Consider the following 23,701-nt stretch of genomic DNA (forward strand, 5'->3'; position numbering starts at 1 on the left):
ACCTAATTGTGTTTTAAATCTAGCTGGTCCTAAAAATTAATTGGCCCTTTATGCCCATGAAACAGCAAAAATGATTAAAAAACTTTTGAACAAACTTCAAAGATAATTTCCAAGTTCTGTGTTACAATTACGATCACCGATACAATTGCGCCAAAAAGTCCGCACCTCGTTTTTTTTATAAAAGATAAAGAAGACATAGTTAAATGGTGACAGCTAAAAATTGTCTGATTTTTTTTTTAATTGTTTCGGTTTGTTTTTGTGAGTGCGCGTGCGCGCGATCTTTCAGATTGTGCTACATTCATCTTTCTAGAATGTGTAGTAAAGTTTTTGTTTTTGTCTGCAGAAGAAAGACGGTATATGATATTTCAACAAGTAAGTTTCTCCAATTCATACAAGTTACTTTCGTATATTCCCAACCAATTATCTGACCGATTTTAAAGTTGTTTCCGCAAACTTGAGATGTACTTTGGAACATTTTGTGCTACGCAGACTCGTATGATCCGTCTTGTTGAAATCACAAAGGTCTTTTCATCTGGGACCACAGCCATTTTTCAAAAATGTGAAAATTTAAAATATATGAACATTTTGAAAAATGTGAAAACTTTAAAGAAATTCTTATGCTTGCGGCGGATGTGAATGAAGTAGTAGCCGTTCATCGGCTGTTGTTATTATTGACCAGAATTCAAATCAGAGGAGAATGACTTTAAAGGTATTGAAGAATGGAAATTAAATATTGAAGTGGGGGAGAAATTGCTAAAATCGATGAAAGTGACCTTAGATTAATTGAAATGGCAAAATACCTTAATATTGCAGCCCTGTCTAAAAGGTTGATGTGGAAGATGGAGAAACTAAATTTTGAATTTTACAAGCAGTTTTTTTGGAATTGTTTTTGCAAAAATGAGAGATTATTTAGCTATAGTTGGACGATTATTTTTGAATTAATTAGCGGTAATTTTGCATCACATTTGACGAAGGTCAAGACTAATTAGTCAGTGAGTTATTTGTGACTGATTACATGGGGGCACCGTAGTATCCATAAAACTTTTAATTCTACTAAAATTAGACAATATTAAATGAAGTCTCCAACTTATTGCGAGGTGGAGAATTTTTTCTGCCCATTTAATGAAAATTACAGCAACATAATTTGAACGTCTTTAATCGAATTTGTCTCTTCATAAAAGAAAGTTGTATTGAGATTTAGTGCACATTTTTTTCAGATGTGATAATGGACGAGGAGTCATTTAGGAAGGAGCTGTATCACTCCTTCGCAGCCAAGGGAATTCCCGACATTCTCAAGGTGAGCAGACACGCATCCGTTTATAATTAGTTTCCATGTCTCGAGAAAATGTCGAGCTTTTGCTTAAAAGTCGAGAAAGTCTGAATCGTAAAAATACTATTACAACGCCGTTTGCAGCTTATTTTCAAGAAGTTTGTCATCGTGAATTGTTGGTTCTGACTTAAGCTAGACTGTTTCTTCTTATCAAAGCCGCCTGCTCTGATCATGAGTAACGGTTCAGTTTAAAATCAAAACCAAACAGTCAAAAACCTCCACGAATTGCTTAAAATGCAAATAGCATTCTAATAAATATAGGTACACACTTGAAACAGAGTATAAGCAGTCATTATTGCAGTGAAAAATAAAACTCTTGCAACACGATGTGATTCATCTGTGTACGTTGATTATGATTGAGTTAAAAATGTGAAACTTGGATGAAAAATGAGCTATGATATTCGTCGCTTTAGCTGCATATGCGAAATTCGCTAGTGAAGAACCTACAACAGAAAGGAACACCCCAACCAAAACACGAACTATCATCAACACTCAGTCAGAAAATATGTGACAAATTGGTGTACAGACACTTGCACAAGAGCAGGTACAGCTACACACTCTCCCTGTTTGCACCTGAGGCAGGACTCTCAACTGCCGACTTGTCCTCTAGCCTGGAAGAGATTTTGCAGTTGCTAAATGTGCACCCTGGATCTGTGGCATTCAAGAAAATTGTGAGTTTCTCTCTAGTCATCATCGAAATAGTTCTAGTAACGTAACTTTGTTATCAATATGGCCGATGTGTGATATATTTTTGATAGAATCTTGTTTTAATATTTTGATATTTTGATATATTTTAACGTAATTTTTCTGGTGTTTGTCACTACGATTCGGTAGCAATATGACATCACTATGATTTTTGACAAAAGTTTTCATTGTTTCCAATGGATGTTTTCAATGAAATGAAATGAAATGAAATCATTTGGGTATATAGTTTGATCAACAATTAATTGTGTTATCCATATAAAAAAGATGCTACCAACATCCACATAATAATACAATCTTAAGTGGTTAACTTTTCTCCATTATCAGAAAAGCAAACTCAGAGTTTTACCTCAACATAAACAGATTTCTCCTTCTTCTGATAGTATTTCTAACATGCTCTTTTGAAATTTTGAATAATAATAATATGTCGACTTTTTTTACTTTTTTCTTCTAGAAAGATGTGTTGGTGTCTGATGAGGGAAGTGACATAACTGGTATCGGAGGGAGTGACCTTTGGGTCGTGATCAAGAGTCTCCTCTCCTGCTTTGGAGGAGAACATGATGGGTCAAAGAACTCAGTCTCGGTTCAGACAGGCTCATCCGTCTTCGACAAGTCTAGTGCACTCACTTTCTGTAAGTCATAACTATTTTCACATTTTTCCTCAAACACAGCATCAAGCGAGACTTGTTCCCAACAGGTGCGAAATTTTTGAGTAACTTTTCATTTTTATGCTGATGCAGAAAATCTGACAAAAAGAGTTCAACAAAATGTACTTATGCGTTCGCAATATTACAGCCAAATAAAGGAGCTTTTTACTTGCGTTACCACGTTCCGGTAGCTTTTGGGTCTCAGCAGCTGTTACGAAATAAATAAGTAAGCAAGATATTATCAGCCAATCAGAATCGAGTATTTCTAAACTTTAAAATAAGATTTAAATACGTTCTAATATACGTAGAAAGTTCCGAAAAAGTTCATTTAACCTAATTTTAAGTAAATATAACCACTATATGTATCGATTAAGCTGGTTTTCGGCTTAATATTTTTAGGTTTTCTAGACAATTGCCGATTGAATACGAACTGATTTGACGTCAATAACATCAGACAAAAAAAACCAGTAAAAGAGCATCGAAAAAACCTTGCCGTCTAAGTATCACTTGTTGCTTTGTACGGCTTAATGCTTACACGTTGTTGCTATCTTATACGTTGATTTGTCCAATTTGCGCTTTATATCGATTTGGATTATGAATAAATTGAAATTCTGAAACGGTAGACTGTTTTACTTCTCAGCTACAATATGGTACCGCGACCCTCTAGTTCCAGCGAATGAGGGAGGCAGAGTGATTCACACGTGGAAAATCCAAGCGGAAGCCAAAGCTTACAATTACAATCATTGATTCTTAGTTTAACTCACCCTGATCTGCACTTTATGTGTACGACGGCGACCCAAAACTAAAGCAAGTCGTGTTTTGGTTCATCAGTTAACGCATTAGATTGAATTTTTGACCTAAGAGTGAAAACATTGTCGGCGTCTGGAACCAGTGAACGCAAGGTACACATAATGCAATCACTCTACAGGACACCGAAAAACGATAGCCTCATTTGGCATCAATTCAGACGTTCAAATAACAACTGGACAACTCACTTCTTGAATTTATTGATGCCACGATTCGTCAAAAACACCACTTCAGGAGACAAAATACAAACCAAAAATTTGGACTTAACTTCAGAACTGAGTTGGTGCAAGTGCAATTATCTGGACAACAGTCAGCAAAAAAAAGACTACCACGGACTTCAGTCAAAAACTGTAAGACAGAACATAAGTGAATTTTTTTTTGCGCTGATTTGTGTGAATTAATTAGATTTATCACCTAGACGGCAAGAAACCGAACCCGTAAGTTTTTTCTGACATTGGTGTAGTAGAGTTAAACTAAATTTTGTAGAAAACATTGATAAGGGGGCCCACAATTTTTGAGACAAAAAAAACATCGATTTTGAAAATTTTCGGTAGATTCACCAAAAATTCAAGAAAATTGATATAGTCGGTTCGTATATCAAAAATAACCCCTGATAAAGAGAAAATTGAAAGAAAATTATGCTAATTTGTCCAATTTTGAAAATTTTTGGTCAATTTTGATGCAAATCAAAAAACATAGAATATCAATATAGAATATTGAAAAACCGTACTTTCAGGCATAAAAGCGCCCAATTTACTGGATTACCGTTCCGCATTCAAAAAATTGCAGAAATGTTGACCAAAAATAGAAAAAATTGAACAAAAGCATAAAATTTTGACAAATTTGTCAAAAAAATTAATTTTCCAGCAAGAAGGTTCGTAAACACAAAAATTATTCTCGAGTTTCGGCTGGATTGTTCTTTGACTTTTCAACTTTACTAATTTACTAGCCCTCCTGTTGTAGTATTTTGATTTTGCTGCTCTATGTTTGTATGATTGCTAGTTGCTTTGGTCTTGTTACCTTCTAGGGTGTGACTTAAGTTTATTCTCGAGTTACGGCTGGATTGTTTCTTGACTTTTCCAACTGTCTTAGTCTACAAATACACTATTGTAGTTCATTCAATTTGTTTAATACCGTTAGTATGCTGATTGTTTGTTTTGGTTTGGGTTTTGATAGGATGTGACTTAAGTTTATTCTGGAGTTACGGCTAGTAAATTTCTTGACCTTTACTTCCTTTTAGTGTACTACTCCATCGCCGTAAATTAGTTTGCCTTTAAATTTGTCGTTATAGACCCATTATGGACTATGTTAGATTGTCTTGCAGTAGCTTCTCTCCTTCTTCCTAGGGTGTGACTTAAGTTTGTTCTGGAGTTACGGCTAGGTTGTTTGGTTGAGTTTTTGCTGTGGTCTGCTAACAAAGTTCTTTCCAACCTCATTTTCGGTCTGTTTTTTCCCACCGTCCCGTTTCGTGGCGTTGCGCAATTTTCGTTCGCTTTCCCGTATGTCCCGTTTCCGTTGCGTCGCGCGTTGCTCGCTCGACTTCCCGTCCGTAACGTCTCCGTTTCGTCGCGCGTTGCTCGCTCGACTCCCCGTGTGTCTTTAGTCTCCCTCTGCGTTGAGCGCATAGCGTTCAGCGCTCCACTTCTGTTTTTGTCGGGCACTGGGTGCTCGACGACATTTTCTGCTCTTTGGGCGGTTTGTTTTACAGACTGTCTACAGTTTGCTGTGTTTGGTGTCTTTTCCGTTGGGTTTAATTTGCGTGGGTTTGATTTGTTTGGAGTGTGCTTGTAAAAGATAACCGTGTGCAGTGGTAGTTTTTGCTGGTATTTGGAAATAATAACATCGTGATGTCTAATAGTCTTGATCAAAAAGTCAAAAAGTTGTACGCTGCCAGGTCAAAGCGTGAAGCTGAATTGCATGCTAGACATGAAGATATTCTTCATTGTATAAATAGTCAAAGTAGGCGAGTGAAAGTTGAACGCCTAGTAACAAAGTGCAACGAAGCATTTATGACTGTTGTAGACAAAAATGAGGACCTGATTGCATTTGCTGGAAAAACGGAGGATCCAAGTGCACTTGTTCCTTCATTAGAGTCTTACTTGGAGGCAATGACAACTAAGAACGACAAGATCCTCGCTTCAGCCCGAAACTACATCAACTCTGCTGATGATAAAGTGAGTGAGTTCCAGGAACCAAGGGCTTCCATTCGTTCTATACTTCCTTCAATTATGACATCGTCAAAAACATCTAGTCAGCGTAAACATGATTACGTAATTGCCAAAATGAAGCGCGAAGAAATTGAAAAACAGAATGAGGCAGCCATTCGCCTTGCTAAACAGAAAAAGCAAATGGAATTAGATGAACTGGAGGAAAGCAACAGGAAACGGTTGGCAGAGGCAACTCTGCAGGAATTTGAATTGCTGGACGCCGTTTCTAAAGGTAGCCAATCTGAAACAACTGCAAGTGCTAGGAGCTCAATGAGAAGTGAAAAGGCTGTCCAAGAATGGATCAACACCTCGCTTGCTTTAAGTTTTCACAATGAGGAGAAAACTAGTGAACCACAGGTTACGATTCACCCTCCAGAATGTCCCAGCCACAACAACGGCAAGACAGTGGAAGATCAGAACACTGAAATTTCAAGGCATTCCATTCCGAAAAATTGTCGAGGCAATTACATTTTAAGCAATGAGACCTTGCAGCAACTCGACCCCTATTATACTCCACCTGAAAATTTTTTGGCTGCTGCTAACACACAGGCGTTGTACCAGGCGCATCTAAGGGCGCAAATGAATCAAACAGGCCAGCAAGGCACGGCGCTCTCAAGCATAACCAACCAAGGAACCGCAGATAGTCAGCCGCCTTCTGTACACGCCCCAAAGGCTTCTTCACCACCCATTCAACAGCCCATTCCACCACAGACGTTCGCACCACAAGAAAATCAAAATAATGCATCCGAGTTTTTTCCACACGCACAATCCAGGGGACCGGAAACATCAAGTCTGCCCAAGAATAATTCGGCCCAGAGTACATGCTCACGACAACAATATAATTTTGTCCCCCGAGCACCAAACGCCACTCTTCCTCCTTTTCCGACAACAAATCATCCAGCCCCCGCAATAAACGTTCCCTTGCACCCAAGCGCCCCACCAAGTCCGAACATTCAACAGCACAACTCCGAACCCGCTCATCCTAACGTCCTTCCCATTCCGAACCCAGTCTTCGCACCTAACCTCACTGCTCCCATCCCACGCGCCCCTTTGATTAATCCTCCTCTTGTCAACAACACTTTCCAGAATAATAATAACCCAGTACACAAAGCTGTACGTTCCGTTGCTGCTCCTGTCCCAAATATGCCCAATATCCCTCTCGGCCAAAGTTTTGTGCCAAATATGAGTCATTGGCGTTTTCCACAGCACAGACCGTCATTAGTCAACCAAGACGCTACCACCGTAAATAATGTTGCTCCAAATGTACAGGCACACATCGCACCATCAGTTACTAATTTTCCACAACAAATATATTCGAATTCACCCCTTTTGATTGATATGCAATCACCATCCGGCACACATCAGGAAAACCCGATTGCAACCACAAGTAATATTGTACCTGGTCTGGCCACTCCGGTTTTTCAGCCAACATACCATTATGTTGGGCCCACTCCGTTGAGTTGGAGTGGTCTGCAGGTGTCTGCACCTGCCCCTCCGATACCGGACAATGCGTCATTGATTAAGAAGTTGGCTGACGCAATAAACAGCAAGAAAAATGACCCCTTGCCAGAATGGAAACTTGCTCAGTATAATGGCGATCCATTACAATGGCACGAGTGGTATGGTCAATTCAAAAGCGCGATTGACTCGCAAACGCTCACTGATGACGTTAGATTGTCATACCTTAAGACACTCGTCACTGGTAAAGCAAAGATTGCAATCGCCGAGTTTGCTTACTGTGGTTTGATGTACAAGGATGCACTAAGGACTTTGGAACGTAAATTTGGCCAGCCACAGGCAGTCGTAAGTGCACACTTGGATAAACTAAGCAACTTTCCGCCTCTTAAAATGCACAATAGTGATAACATTATTAACTATTCTGCAGCCATATCCAGCCTCCTTGGGGTTTTCAAGTCACTATCATATGATGCTGATTTGAAGAGCGCTTCCCTACTTAACCAAGCGGTACAGAAGTTACCACCAAACATGAAAGAGTCATGATCACTCTTTACGGTTAAGAAGCACTGGGTTAAGCCTACCCTCCTTGACTTTAACGATTGGCTTAAAGAAAAGGCTGAGGCCCATGATCTTATGAAACAAAGCGCAACCAAGGCCAAACCTGAAGAGAACATCACTTCAGTAACAAAGACCAAAACAGCCTCAAAAGTGTTTGCATCAAACTCACAACAAAGGGAAACAAAGAAGCAAATGCCATCTTCTTCCACAAACACTTACTCTCGGTGCATTGTATGCAAAGGTAACCACCGGCTATGGGAGTGTCGAGTTTTCAAGGAAAAGACTCCAACCCAGAGAGCTAAGTTGGTGGCCGATAATAAACTTTGCTTTTCGTGCTTACGTGATAAGCACACATTCCGCCAGTGTCCTCAACCAAGAAAGTGCCGAGCAGAAGGGTGTAATAGTTCGCATAACTCACTATTGCATGGAGCAGATAGTGTTTTCCCAACGAAACAGTCAACAAATCCCAATACTATCCAGTCTTCTGGCAACACAGGTCAAAGTAAAGCAATTTCTAGTCAACTCCAGCCTAATAAGACCACAACAATGTCGTCTGTTACTGATGTTAAGGGGCTCCTTTAGGTGAATGAATTGCAGTTGGTCAATTCGTCCGGTTTAGATACCAAGGCTTTAGTTTTGTGTGATACCGCCTGCAGTAACTCTTGGGTGGCCGGTAGTCTCGCAGATAGACTCGGTTTGCACGGTAAAGCACTAAAGCTAACTGTCAAGGGTATTAATACCGAAGAAGTAGTTGATACTAGGGTTGTTGAAGTCACTGTGAAACCAAGAGAACAACAAGATTTCGAACCATTCACCGTCAACCCTTTCGTTAAGGAGAGTCTGAACGTCGGCTCAGATATAATTAATGTACAGGCCCTGCAAGAGACTTACCCACACTTAGCAGTCCTTGATCCCATGACATATTCCTATAAAGACATTGAGATGATACTCGGACAAGATGTCTATCATGCCATCCGCCCGTTAGAATACTTCTCTGCCGATGAGAAGCGTTCACCCGTTGCCGTACGCTTACCCATAGGTTGGGTCTTAAGCGGTCCGTTACCGTCAAGTTCTTGTTTAACCTCAACGTGCTTTAAAGTGAATATCGAACATGACAATGAGTTAGCAAGTCAAGTAAAGTCATGGTACGACATTGAATCATTCGAAGCAAACAAGCAGGTCGACTTCAGATCTGCAGCAGACGCAAGGGCTCACGAGATCCTTGAGAGTACCACCATACACAATGGCCTGAGATACGATGTCGGAATGCTGTGGGCAGCAGACAACATTCAGCTCCCAAATAATTACTTCTCCTCCCTTGTGCAACTAAAATCGCTCGAAAAACGTTTGGCCAAGGATGAAGACCTCAGAGAGAAGTATACTAGTACCATCACGGAAGACCTAAATAAGGGGTATGTAATTGAGGTTCCGGATGCTCACAAGGTTGAGAGCCGGTCTGATAAAGAGTGGTACCTACCCCACCATCCGGTTTTAAACCCGAACAAACCAGGCAAGGTGCGTAGGGTGCTCAATGGAGCAGCAAAATTTCATGGCGCCTCACTGAATAAATCTTTGCTCACTGGCCCTGATCTGCTCCAAAATCTTATTTACGTACTTCTTCGCTTCCGACAACATCCATATGCCGTCTCCGCCGACATCGAGGGAATGTTTCTACAGGTTGGCGTGTTACCATCAGATCAACCATCACTTCGCTTTCTGTGGCGGGAGGACCCCACAACTAAAGTTGTAGTGTATCAATATACGCGCCATATATTCGGGGCTAAAGACTCGCCCACATGCGCCAACTATGCATTACAACGCACTGCGAGAGACAATGCCAAGTTTTACCCCGAAGCTGCAAAAGCCGTCCTTGAAAACTTCTACATGGACGATTATCTTGACTCAGTGGAGTATCCTGAGAAAGCCATCAATAGATCGAAGGAATTGGTACATCGTCTCCATCTCGGTGGGTTCAAGCTTACAAAGTTTGTAAGCAATGTGCAAAATCTGGCTGATCGAATTGATGGTTCGCCTCAATCTACTGAGCCCAAGGTTATTGTTTCATGTCAGGAGGATTCATCGCATGTGCTAGGGTTAAAGTGGGATCACACTAATGACACTTTAGTTGTGAGTAGGGGTACAAGCTGCGCTATCACCAAGTCCCTCACGCAACGCTTGGTCCTAAGTCTTGTCTCGAAAGTCTTTGACCCCATTGGTCTTGTCGCACCGTTTACCGTCGGTGCGCGATTGCTCTTAAAAGACATCTGGCGTGTCACAGGACAGCAATGGGATGACGAGCTCCCACAGGACATGGTTCAAAGATTTTTGGTCTGGAGTGCGGACTTACCAAAGCTTGAGAACATCAAAATTCCTCGAAGTTACTTTTGTGGACCCTTTGATAATACAGAGTTGCATATGTTCGGTGACAGTTCCCAGGATATTTTTAGTGCCGTCGCATTTCTTCGAGCCCGAGTAACAACCCCTACGGGCAAGATAAAAACAGCTTGCGTTTGTTTTGGGGAAAGCGCGCGTAGCGCCAATGAAACTAATGACTGTCCCTAAACTGGAATTGCAAGCAGCTCTACTCTCCGCTCGGCTGAAGAACGAAATTATTCAGGCACTTAATGTAACTGTTAACCAAGTATTCATGTGGACAGACAGCACGACCGTTCTTCAGTGGATAAACTCTAATGAAAAGCAATCAATCTTTGTTGCAAACCGCGTTTGTGAATTTTTGGAGTATACCAGCGTTGACCAATGGAACCACGTCGCAACTAAGGATAATCCAGCTGACGCTGGCACGCGTGGAATGTCCGCTGAGGTTTTGCAACTAAGCAGTTGGGTCAATGGTCCACATTTTTTAATTAACTCAAGTTTCCCTTTCGTACCGAACAAAGACGTCATTAATAACATCAAACTTGGCGTCAACCAAGCAGTCATCATAGAAGACAATGTTTCTCTCGCTACATCTGTTAAAAAACAGATAACTCCCGTTCCGTCGTTATTCCCATTTGATAAGTTTAGTTCTTATCAAAAGTACTTGCGCATTGCCGCATACGTTCTCCGGCTTCTGCCGAAACATGCCGGCTACCGTAACCCCGATGGTAGCATTACTGACCCTACTGAGCTTGACGAAGCCGAGCGTCATCTACAGTACTTGGTGCAAGGAGAGTCTTTTGAAGCCAAAAGAAAAGATCTTCTTGACAATAAATTCGTTAAACGGAGTAGCTGAATTGCTCCACATTCACCGTTTATTAGTCCAAATGGGCTAATCCGTTCCTCGGGCCGCATCAAGCGGTTAATTGAAGTTGGGTTTAACGTAAAGTACCCAATCATCTTAGATGCATGTCATTCGTTTGTAAAACTGTTCCTTGAACACACGCACGTAAAGCATTACCATCAGGGCGTTGAATACCTAAGATCAATTGTGCAGGAACACTACACAGTACTGAAACTAAGATCATCCTTGCGTTCCATCAAAGCACACTGCCTGAGAAGCCGAGAATTCCAAGCCGTAACTATGCAACCAATCATGTCTGACTTACCTAAGGAGAGACTTGCTTACCAGTCTCCTCCCTTCACGAACACTGGCGTTGACTACTTTGGGCCATTCTATGTTACTGTCCGCCGTACCACTGAGAAAAGGTGGGGCTTCCTCTTCACCTGTCTCACTACTCGCGCTGTCCATGTCGAGATAGTTACATCCATGGACACCAGTTCTTGTGTTATGGGAGTTGAGCGGTTTGTGTCACGTAGGCGTACGCCTGCCATGATTTGGTCAGACAATGGCACTAACTTTATTGGAGCGGAGAAAGAACTCCGAGAAAGTATTGAAAAGTGGAACGTTGTCAACATTGCAGCTGAGCTCGCTTACAAAGGTATAAAGTGGAGATTCAATCCACCCAGCGCACCACATCAAGGTGGTATCTGGGAGAGGTTGGTACGCAGGTTCAAACGCGTGTTGTATACGATTCTTGGCACGCGTCGGCTCACGGATGAGGTACTGCATACTACCTTTTGTCTCGTGGAGAATGCTCTCAATTCGCGTCCTTTAACACCCGTAAGCGCCGATCCGTGCGATTTGAACGCTTTAACGCCCAACCACTTTCTTTTAGGAGAATACTCTACCGGTATTCCGTCTGTTGTTGGCAATAATGAGCTTGACCATCGTAAACGCTACGCCCGTGCGCAGTCGTACGCTAATGCGATCTGGTCCCGTTGGATCAGAGAGTACGTACCGACGCTGAACCGACGCTCTAAGTGGCAGACGCCTGCCGAGCAACACCTTAAGACCGGTGACTTGGTTTGGATAGTTGAGGAAACCAATCCTAGGGGTTACTACCCAACCGCTCGGATTATGGAACTCCGTTACGGCTCCGATAGCGTCGCGCGCTCCGCCGTTTTACGTACGTCGACCGGTTCACTCGTCCGTCCGCTTGTAAAACTTGTACCAGTTTTCCCAACATCTCCTTCCGGGCCGGAGGATGTTACGAAATAAATAAGTAAGCAAGATATTATCAGCCAATCAGAATCGAGTATTTCTAAACTTTAAAATAAGATTTAAATACGTTCTAATATACGTAGAAAGTTCCGAAAAAGTCGAAAAAGTTCATTTAAACTAATTTTAAGTAAAATGTATCGATTAAGCTGGTTTTCGGCTTAATATTTTTAGGTTTTCTAGACAATTGCCGATTGAATACGAACTGATTTGACGTCAATAACATCAGACAAAAAACCAGTAAAAGAGCATCGAAAAAACCTTGCCGTCTAAGTATCACTTGTTGCTTTGTACGGCTTAATGCTTACACGTTGTTGCTATCTTATACGTTGATTTGTCCAATTTGCGCTTTATATCGATTTGGATTATGAATAAATTGAAATTCTGAAACGGTAGACTGTTTTACTTCTCAGCTACAATAGCAGCCTATTTTGGAAAGAGTGGTAAAAATTGTCTTCCGATAATGTTTATTTGGTTGAAGTCCCCCGGGTGAATTAGTTAAGTTATGGCGGTGGAGCTAACTTTTTTTTGCAAAGCATGACAAAAAGTTAGTTTAGAAATAGTTTTTATTAAATGGTATTACAGATTGTGTAAAGAAGTTGCAAATTTTCTAATTTTAAGTTCTTCAAAATTTGGAGAATTTTTGATGTTACAATATCGCATTAAACCCGGAAGATTTTATAAATACACAAATCAATTTAAATTTAGGTTTGCGCGAAAAATAAATTGTATGTCACCATAAAAATAACATATCATTCAAAAACTTTGCACCAAAATCTTTCATTGACTTCGGTTCCGATCGATAGTTGCCATGAATTGTCTTAAATCAACGGTACATGGGGTTAGATAAATTCCCCACCAAACTCACGGAAGTACATGTTACTCCCATTCAAGAAGAGGTCCTCTTTTTTCGAAATTATTGATATCAATTCCTGCTACACTATAAAGATTTTGATCTGAGTCTCCTGAGGCAATTTTTACAACGAGGCACCGTTTAGTAATGCGCTTTAACAATTATATAAGTAATGTTTAAAAAGTGATAGCTAAAATTGTTGTCTAGTTCTTAATGATGACCGTACAGATGTCTTTTTCCGATAATTGATCATATCAACTAAAGAAAAAAATTTAACAATGTCTTTCAATACTATAAGCAACATGCTCTCTTAACTATGCGAAAGATTTAACAGTTTTCTGAAAAATAACTTTATACACACCTCCCTGTCAATTTTTTTTTCATAAAATATAGCCGCTCAAACAAATATCTTACTGATCAAATTCTACCTTTTTCGTCTGTTTGTATGTTATGTATTATCAAAAACTTGATTAATAGCCGCAGTCATCTCAGTCTGCCTTTTTTGTAGTCCTGTTATTTTTTTCTTTAAAATAAAAAATTGGTTTCGCTTTGTATAACGGCTTGATCAATATTTTGCGCAAAATCTGTTTGACTGCTCGAGGCTAGTTTCACTTTTCTTTGATCATTCTGCTTAAAGTTCTTTTAAACAGAGTTTCTCAGTAAAGCAGTCTATTTACACAGTCCGTATCGCAAAACCAATTCAAAGAAACTGGATGAAACCAGTTTTAGATTCCCCGTATTTGAAATTTGTTCTATAATTAGTCTTAGTTTAGCTCGAATGGTTTTTGGTATTAATACTAATCGGAAGAATCTCTGACTGAGAAACAAGAGTATGCTTAACTACAAAATGCGAGCAAAATAGTACACTCCGAGTTTTTTTTGTATAACAATTAATTTTTTTTCAATATCAAGTCTGGTTTTGGGAATCAATGTCTGTTTTTTGGCAATATGCCAAGTTTGTTTTTAATTTCAATTATTCTGGTAAGGCAACTAAGCTGTTCTGTTGAAGCCGCCTTTTTATTAGGAAAATGTAATTTGTCAGGCTAAAATGGATCGTCTAATGCGTTCTAAAGGGTTTTTGAATGAGCATCACAGTCACCATGTACAGTGAGGTGTGTTATTTAAAATAGAAAGTTCTCAACCACTCGTTGGTGTAAATTTGCTAGTTTATCTTGACACTAATGTTTTCAGCGTTTCTTTTACATATTTTTAATCAGTGTGTTAAGCTTAAATTCTTAACTTTTAGCAAAATCTTTGATATTCTGTTTGCGTTCTTGATTTACATGTTGATATAAGCGTGTGTCATATTTCAGCTGACAAGATGAGAGCTATTGACGAGGAATTCGAAGAGCGAGAGAGATTGAATGAAGTCACACTGGCTGAGAAGTTGACTATGATGAGGAGGGAGATGGAGGGTAGATACGAGGAACAACTGAATGCAGAGTTACAGCGAATAAGGGAGAATGAGGTCACAAAAGTGCGACTGGAGTTGGAGGACAAGTTCAGAGGCGAGATTGCTACCATCAAGTGAGTTCCGATTTGAAGTGTGTCAATTTTTTATCTTGTATATAAATATAGGAATATTAAAGTATATTAAAGTAATCCACGTCCATCGAGGATTTGATGGGACAATGGAGAATTGTCTCAACTTCCTTTCCTAATTTGAGGCTGCGTTATGTTGTTTGCTCTGAAACAAGTCATTCTTTTGCTCAAAGTTTTAACGTTTCTGTATTCATACTGCACTGTTTTGATTGGCCTGAGTAACGGTTGAGTTTGAAAAGCTTTTAATTGCTGCAGGGTTTTTTTTTGAAAAAAAAAATGCTCTGCGGCTACTGAACGGCGATTGTCGGGGCTTTTAATCTAATGTTTTCTCAAGGACTTCAACCTATATATACATTTTGTTTTCAAATATTGTTTTTTTTTGTTTGCGAAATTACAGGAATTTGGTAATGTTTAGAGCTCAGTTGGAGTGTAAATACGAGGAGAGACTGCTAGCGCTACAGCGACGAGAAGAGACTAGTCTTGAGAGCACTAGAGTGAAGATGCAGACGATAGAGAAAGAAGCTTATGCTAAGAGACAGTTCCTTCTGGAACAAGTTGAGTCAATTAGGAAAAGAGAAATTGCTCTCAATCGTCAGAATGATCTACAACAAAGGTCAGTCGTCTACAACTGACTCACTCTTCCCTAAAATTGACACTGAAAGCTCTACATCTGATTGGTCAATCAGTTCAAAATCTCCAAACCTGATTGGTCAATCAGTTCGAAATTTCCAAACCTGATTGGTCAATCAATATACTTAACTTCTTACTCAATTTACTGTACCAATTTCTCGCTTTCGATATACTGTCCGAACTGAGCTGTAACCTGTAACATGTTTACGCTGACTTAATTATACTTAGTATACTTAAACGCTTAAATATACTTAGTCTCAAAAATTAATTCTTTTCTTGTTTTTCGTATTACACGAATTTGCTTATCAGTTCTCAAAACCTATTTGTTATTGAGCCAGGGCAGTGTTAATTAGGTCTTAGGACATTGTTTACTGTCCTTTCTGATGACCATTCATATTACGATTGTGTGATTTTGTTACAATTATAATTAACAAGTCAGTCTTTTGCTCAAAGTATTATCAGAGAAATTAATTCTTTTTTCTTACGGAAAGAAAATCATCTGTTACGCACTGATTTTAGCGTGTTCCTCATGGTGTTTTCTGAGGTTAATATTGGAGGTAATTAACTTGAATAATCAGCATTTTACAAGGACTTAATTAGATGTTTCACAGTGCGATTTTTAGCAGATTTATTTTGAATAAATTTAGCTAGTGATAGCCTTTTATTGAGCGGTTCGGATGTGCGATATAGCCACTAGTTTGCCTTGTATTCCAGAGCTTTAATCGTTTGCAATTGTGCTCTTAGAACCTGATCTAACTTAGTAATTAATAAAGATTTATCCAGTTCAATCTTTAATTATTTCAGCAAAAAGAAGTTAACAATTAATAACGAGAAGTTTTCTAGTTATATCAAAGTTTTTCAAGATGTTAATCAACTGATTGTCAGGCTGGTTGTCCGGTGTTCTGGTGATTGTGGGTTCCGCAGGCTGTACCTTGAGTTGTATTGGTCCTTCGCAAATATTTACTGATCTACAAGTTGGGCAATTTCCGGCTTTTGTACGTCTCTTGATGTTTGTTAAGTACATATACAAGTTTCGTATTAGCACCTACTTTATCAGAATAATTACTTCACCATGTACATAATCTCTCATGAAGTTATTTACTATTTAGGCGAATTTATCTTCAAGAAACTCAAAAAAGTAAATATTGTGGCTTTTAGGCACTTGATATGTTTATCAGTAAACTGTCAATCTGCGGTTGTTTTTAGTAAACATAAACAAATTAGGGGTTACAGGCCTAGATGGAAATACTAGCTATATATGGCCTTGAGATCTATCTAACTATGAACTAGATTAAGGCACTTATTTATGGATATTTTAAGGAATATCATCACGTAACTATGAGGGACGAAATAGGGGCGTGACACTACCGGACTTTATGAAAATTATCCATGAAAATTTTGAGAAGGAACTGGGTTTTACAATTTTTCTATAAAATATGTAATCTGCGCGAGTGTGAGGATATACTTATGTTTTTGTTGGAGCCACCCAATTTATGTTTTCTTAGAAAAGAGTTTTTGAACGAAAGCATTTAAGTTAAAGGCAATTAAGGAAGTTAAGAGAAATAAAGTTTAAATTGAGATAAGGTTATAATGAAGAGGATTAAGACAAGATTAAAAGCTTTGAAGGAACATTAAGGATGTTGAAGATGCGCTATTTCAGAAGGAAAGCATGCGGACAAATGTTAAAGTTAAGATTAAGAGAAGACATTGAATTAGCACTGAAAATTATCATGGTTATTTCGTTAAATAATGGCTCTAAACTTTGAGAAGGAGTAGAAGAAGGATACTGGTTGAATGAATGGTTTAAAGCACTGGTTAATTTCTGGGATTGAAGCACTGGTTTGGTGATTTAAAGCACTTAGAAGGAAAACTTAATGGATGAAGGATACTTAATCAGTTAATTGATTAATACTTGTTGAACTATATAAGACTTTCAAGAGCTCAAAGCATACTTTCCTCTCGGGGTTGAGCTTTGTTGTCCAGTTCGTCATCTGTGTTGAATCGGTCGAGTGTATTTATGGACATTGTTGAAATTGCAGGCATTGAGTTTCGTCGTTGACGTTTAAGGGTTCCAAGTTCTTCTGGCGATATAACTCTTGGTGGTGTCTTGAGTTGTTTCGCGAGGTTTGAGACTACATCTGCTTTCAGATGTTTTGGTACTGAGACTACTGGGTTAAGTGGTACATTGGTTCCGTTAAGCTTCATGAAATTTGGTACCATTCGTCGTACAAAAGCTACTTTATGGTATAAGTACATGAAGAGAATATGTAGGGCTAGGTTTCCAATAAAGACAATAATTGTCAGCGAGAGAGAAAGCTTAATTGGTACGTAAGATTCAAGTTTGTCAATTAGTGCTGGCTTGAATGATTTCATTTCAGTGGTAATGGGCTTTGCTATGTCGTCTAATGATTCTGTTGATAACTTTCGATTGGAATAAATGAATTCTGTTTTGACTTTTTTCAGTAAATCAAGGTTGGCATCAGTGCTTGTTTCTTATTTTGGTAGCTCGTTTATGTTTGGAACTGAGTCAATTAAATGTTCTAGTGGATCAGGCAATTTAACATTGATTCTCTTTGCTGGAAGGTACTGACAACTTTGTAAATCAGCTCTGATTTTAATGTGATCACTGAACATTGTGTGTCCACATTTTAATGTGATTAAACAGATGTTACAACTTTTGAGGAATGTTGGTCTGTCGGCCATTCTCGTCCGTACCAATCTCACCAAGGGTAAAATCACTTGAAGCTGATGTGAGTAGCCATATTCCGTATCCAAGGTTCTGTGCTCTTTCTGGGTTGGGTAACACAACCTTCTCTGTCACACACTTTCAATGCTGTAATAGCATGATGAAACTTGAGGGTTGCTAGGCACGAGGAGAATCCAAGGTGGGTTTCCATTGTCTCGTGACAGATTCGGTATCGACGCGATCCAAGGCAGTTGTCGTACTGGGATCTCGTCAGTACTGTTGTTTCCACTTGACCTGAGATTGCTAAGTAGTCTCCCTCAATCACCCATTGTAAGGCGTCTACAGAGTCCTTCTGGGGCATAGGGATTACACTTGCACGATAAACTTCGAACACTGTCTGGCTAGGGGCTAGGGGAATGGCTAATGTCAGTAAAAGTCCGTCTTCTACTGTTGAAATCTCTTGTACGAGTTTCGCATCGTAATACGAAAGGACGTCAGTCATGGGTATTGCCAAAGTTAGACGATCTGGTGCGTTCTTTTGGCTATCATGGACTGCGTCAAGGATCTTTATCAACGATTTTCGGGGTACTAAAGAGACTGGAAGGCGTTTGTCAAGTAAAGTAGGAATTGCATTTATAACATTAATTCGGAAAGAATATAAGGCTGCTCGATAACTTTTGATATCTGCATATAAAGTAAGAAGTAAGGATGCTGCTGTGTCAAAATTAAAGTTCAGTTGTTGTTGTGTTGCTTGAATTTCCTTGCAGGTTGCTATTCCGTTCAGATTGTGGTCTACAATTGCGAATTGTTCCTCGACTAGTTTCCAGTTTCTGTTCTGGTTTTCTTGCATTTCGTTTTGAACTTTATAAACCTTTGCAAGTTCGTCAGCAACTAGAAAGAATTTCTCATCGGTTTGTGCACCGATTTCCATGACATATTCATTGAGGCTATTAAAACTGTTAGCTAGTCTATCGATATTTTCAGCATTTTGAGACGTTCGTTGGCATGAGCCGAAAATTCCTGTGATTCCACCGCATCCTCCGCTGCTCATTGCTATTCCTGTACCGAAAAGTCCAATTCCAGCGACTGCGGCTGCTATAGCAAGCGGGGCGGCTCTTTTCTGTCTGTTTTGGGGTCCTCTTCGACTCTGGTGAGGAGTTTTTCAGTCTCATTGCGTAGTTTAAAGACTTCAATTTCGGCTTCGACTGTTTCGTTTTGGATCTTCGTGTAAAGCCAGTCTACATTGAAAACATCTGTCTGGTTTCTGCACTCAGTACTGTACGTCATGTTGCAAAACTCTGACTGTGTAATCCATTTCTTTGAGAGTTCATGAAGTAGTCTCTACTTGTCGTATCGTAGAATTATAACGGAGAAACGGGACTAAAAATTCCGCGTTGATGAAATTCTCGGTGATTGATCTTTCCTTCCTTGTGAAAGATTATTCCTTGGGCCAACGCTTCTGCGTTGATTGGAGTCTCACAAGTGGGGCCGAAAAGTACGAGATTTAACACTAGTGTAAGTAGCATTTTTTTTGTTTCAATAATAACGACTATGTTTCAGGACAATCTTCTACTGATGTAGCTCTGGATGTTCAACTGGTTTCTGTATGACTTTCCGGTGTTTGTTTGCTGTTTTGTTTAATATACTCAGGCTTCTAGTTTGGCACTTGTTTATGTGGTGTTCATTTGTTTCAGGTGTACTCTGCTTTTATATCATGTGTGTTTGTGTGTGTGTTTATTGATATTACTACTAAATATGGTGTTTGAACATGTTGAAGTGTAGGTATTTGATTGAATGGTGAGTGTGTGGTTATGGGGATAGTGGTCGGGGGGGGGGGGGGGGGGGGAGTCGAATTGTGCTGTCTTTACATATTTTTTCGATTTTTGTGCTTTATTATTGCTGTCGGCCCGAATGATACCACTCTGGGATACTGCGCGTACTCTTTTGGTCATTTTTTATTCATGTTTGAGAAAACGAAAAATGCGAAAATTCGGGGGCCCCAGCGTCACTCAATTTTTAAATTGCTCCAATCGGGCTCAAAATTGGCAGATCGCATCAGTGGCTCAAAAAATGGCGCAAAATTTGGCGCAATTTGAGCTTTTTTCGCAAAGTTATGACTATTTTCGTAATCTGAACCTTGCTATTTTTGAATTATGAAATTTCGGGCTGAATAAGTCATCACTGTTCATACATTATCGGTATTGAATGGTTAAAATGGTACTGTCTATGCTTGGTACTAATGTATATTACTGAATTATAGGGTTTGAAGCTATTTATCGGGTCAGAACATTAATTTTTGAGTCCAAAATGCTAATTTTCGGGCATGATTTTTTCACTATTCGAGCTTTCTCAAGACATGTCGGTGTGGTGATGCTCTAGTGACCTAAATCGGGTGCTAACTGTTAGTTCGGATATCTTCGTCTATCAGGGGTACCATTTAGTAGCTTTGGAAGTGATTAACATGTGTTTTGTTCCAGTTTTGTAGATTTTGCTAGATTTTTACTTGAGGTGCGTCATGTTTGGTGCATAAGTTGACATAGGTTGGAGATGATTGATTTTTGACGGTAACTGAGGGTCATACTAGTGAGTACTATGTTGGTGCCAGCTATTGGTGCAGTTTGATGCATGATTTGAGGTCATTGTGTTGAGTTTTTCACATTACAACTGTGGACTAAATTTGGTCAAAGATGTGCAGATTTCGATTTCTTCACTTTTTTCAACATTTATGCGTTTCTGTGCAATTGTGTGGGCTTATTAGGCTTTGACAACTACTAGAGAGACTGAATATTGGATATGGGCTCATAAGTGGGCTATTTGGTGCTGTTTTTTTGGTACTATTTGGTATTTGGTACAAGTTTTTGGCGTATTTATGGGGTATAGTTTACACTACATTTTAATCAATTTTAACGCACTTTGGTAGGGTTCGGTATTTCTGTCATAACTCAACTTTTATTGATTTTTGACGGGATTTTTAGGTACTGGGACGTCAAGCGTGAGCAGGTGGGGAATAAAATGACAAAATTTTTGGAGCGGTTGATTGAAGCAGAAGCGCAATTTTCGTTTTTTCGTCATTTTTCAACATATACTTGGCAATATTGGGTTTTTATGGTTGTTTGAGGTTGTACCATGCGGGTGGCAGCTGGGAGTGGCTGCTAGAGGCATTTGGGACAGTTTTTGGCGTATTTATGGGTTATAGTTTACACTACATTTTACTCAATTTTAACGCACTTTGGTAGGTTTCGTTATTTTTGTCATTACTCAACTTTTATTAATTTTTGACGGGATTTTTAGGTACTGGGACGTCAATCGTGAGCAGTAGGATGGTCTAGGGCTATAAAATAGGTCAATTGGGGGTTTTTTGTAGGAGTTTTAATTGATGTCGTGCGGATTCGAAAAGTGCCAAAAATCGGGGGCTACAGCATCACTCGATTTTTAAAGTTCTTCAAATCGCTTCAAAATTTGCTTGTCGGTTCCTCGGCTTGAAAAATGCCGCAGCGCAAAAGTTTGGAATCATCGGGGCATTTTTCACAATTTTATGACTGTTTTTCTGAGGTGAACCTAGGATTTTTGGAAAGGTCAATTTTAGGCTAAGTTTTTGTTACTTAGAAGGGGTCAAAAGGGGTCAATTATAGCTGGAATCGCTTCTACTTAGTGAGTACTATGTTGGTGGCAGCTATTGGTGCAGTTTGATGCATGATTTGAGGTCATTGTGTTGAATTTTTCAAATTAGAACTTTGGACTAAATTTGGTCAAAGATGTGCAGATTTCGATTTCTTCACTTTTTTCAACATTTATGCGTTTCTGTGCGGTTGTATGGGCTAATTGGGCTTTGACAACTACTAGAGAGACTGAATATCGGATATGGGCTCATAAGTCGGCTATTTGGTACTTTTTTTCTAGTCTAAATCTGGCTCTATTTTGACGAATTTGAGAAGAGTCTGGTAGGCTTCAGTTTTTTGCTTTTGTTTCAACATTTCAACAATTTTCAATATTTTTGATATGAGCTTCTAACGCTTGAGCATACGGATGTTTTAAGCTAATAATATTGGGTTTTAGATCAATATTTTGGATTTTATGAACATGTTCGTAAATTTTCAAAAAGTCTCCAAAATTGGGGGCCCCAGCGTCACTCAATTTTTAAAATGCTTCGATTGAGCTCAAAATTGGTGAATCGCTTTATCGGCTCAAAAAACCCTGCAGCGCAAACCTTGCAGGGCGGTGTTAACTATTTTTTCACGAGTTATGTCGTTTTTGCTGCAGTGAACCTGGGTTTTTTAAAAAGGCTCAGATAGGGGATAGGTTATTGGCTATGAGGCTATGAAAAACTTGTTCAAAGTGGTTGATATAGCTTTGGTTGGACTGCTTATGAGTAGGGCTAACTGAATGAACAATAAAATTGGGCATATTCGGGTATTAAGATGCATTTTTGATCACTTTTTTCAGAAATTACACTCGATTTTTTGTGATTTTCGTTACTTTGGCAGTCTTTTCTCAGCTTCTATTGGCACTAGGTGGCTGGGAGTGCATATTCTGAGAGATATAGGTGTGGGAGTGCTGATGGTGTGGTTAATTGCTGTCAGAAGTTAATAATTTTGACTTTAGTGGGAAAGAACTGAATTTTTTCTGACAAAATTGTGGCACTTTCAGAGCTTATTTGGGTTTGTCTTCATGGTTGATACTGGGATGAGCCTGGTACTACAAGGCTAATGGGGGGTAGCACTAGGGTTGTAGGGGGTATAGGTGGCTTTAATCGAGTCAGGTGGGGAATAAAATGACAAAATTTTTGGAGCGGTTGATTGAAGCAGAAGCGCAATTTTCGTTTTTTCGTCATTTTTCAACATATACTTGGCAATATTGAATTTTTATGGTTGTTTGAGGTTGTACCATGCGGGTGGCAGCTGGGAGTGGCTGCTAGAGGCATTTGGGACAGTTTTTGGCGTATTTATGGGTTATAGTTTACACTACATTTTACTCAATTTTAACGCACTTTGGTAGGTTTCGTTATTTTTGTCAACTTTTATTAATTTTTGACGGGATTTTTAGGTACTGGGACGTCAAGCGTGAGCAGTAGGATGGTCTAGGGCTATAAAATATGGATAGAGGGTCGAAGACTTGACATATAAGCTCAAAAATGATGTTAAAATCTAATTTATCATAGCCACTGGCGAGTTTTGGAAGACTTAAGTGTTGGATTCCTGCATCTATTATTATTTCTCTCAACTCATAAGGACTTGCTAGTACTGATTCATATTTTGGTTTGTGGTAGAGTCGATTTTTGGTAACTAAACTGAAGACATAACGCTCAATTTGTGGGTCAAAGTATACTAAAACTGGGCCAATATTTGCTGGATATCTAAGTCTGATTGCACTTGGGGCTGCTGGGTACCAGCTTTTGACTTGCCTGGCTAATCCCTTTCCATTGCAAGGTGTGGTGATGTACAGTGTGCAAAAGAGCGTGGAGAGTGTAAGATATCTGTTGGTGAACTGAGATATATTGCTTTGATTTCTTGACTAAAGTGATTTAAATTTTGGTTTGATGAGCCTGGTGAAGAGTTTTTTGTTTGAGATCTGGTTACTGGTTTGTTTGCTGAACTGCTGGGTTTTTTTCCCTTAATATTTTGCTATACTAGCTCTAACTTGATCAAATTTTGTCTCTCTACTTGGTGTATTTGACTGTTTTGATGCTTGTGCTGATGCTTTTATTGCTTCACGTTTTTTCTTGCTCCAATCTAGCTCGTGCATTTTTCGGTCTAGGACTGCCTGATCTTCTAACTTGTTTGGTT

The 23,701-nt window shown here is 39.3% G+C and overlaps 1 protein-coding gene across 1 annotated transcript in view; it reads left to right on the forward strand.

Moving 5' to 3' along the window:
• The first annotated feature begins 1,187 nt into the window (after positions 1 to 1,187).
• Positions 1,188 to 23,701, forward strand: part of LOC142340493 (centriole and centriolar satellite protein OFD1-like) — a 38,644-nt gene continuing 16,130 nt past the window's right edge. Inside the window, exons 1-5 of the mRNA XM_075391068.1 lie at positions 1,188 to 1,297; positions 1,744 to 2,001; positions 2,487 to 2,664; positions 14,374 to 14,587; positions 15,018 to 15,215. Of these exons, the coding sequence (XP_075247183.1) occupies positions 1,226 to 1,297; positions 1,744 to 2,001; positions 2,487 to 2,664; positions 14,374 to 14,587; positions 15,018 to 15,215 (920 nt within the window). The 5' untranslated portion in view covers positions 1,188 to 1,225. The remainder of the gene's footprint in view (positions 1,298 to 1,743; positions 2,002 to 2,486; positions 2,665 to 14,373; positions 14,588 to 15,017; positions 15,216 to 23,701) is intronic.

This window comes from Convolutriloba macropyga, chromosome 5, assembly GCF_964194025.1.
Source record: "Convolutriloba macropyga chromosome 5, txConMacr16.3, whole genome shotgun sequence".
Lineage (NCBI taxonomy): Eukaryota > Metazoa > Xenacoelomorpha > Acoela > Convolutidae > Convolutriloba > Convolutriloba macropyga.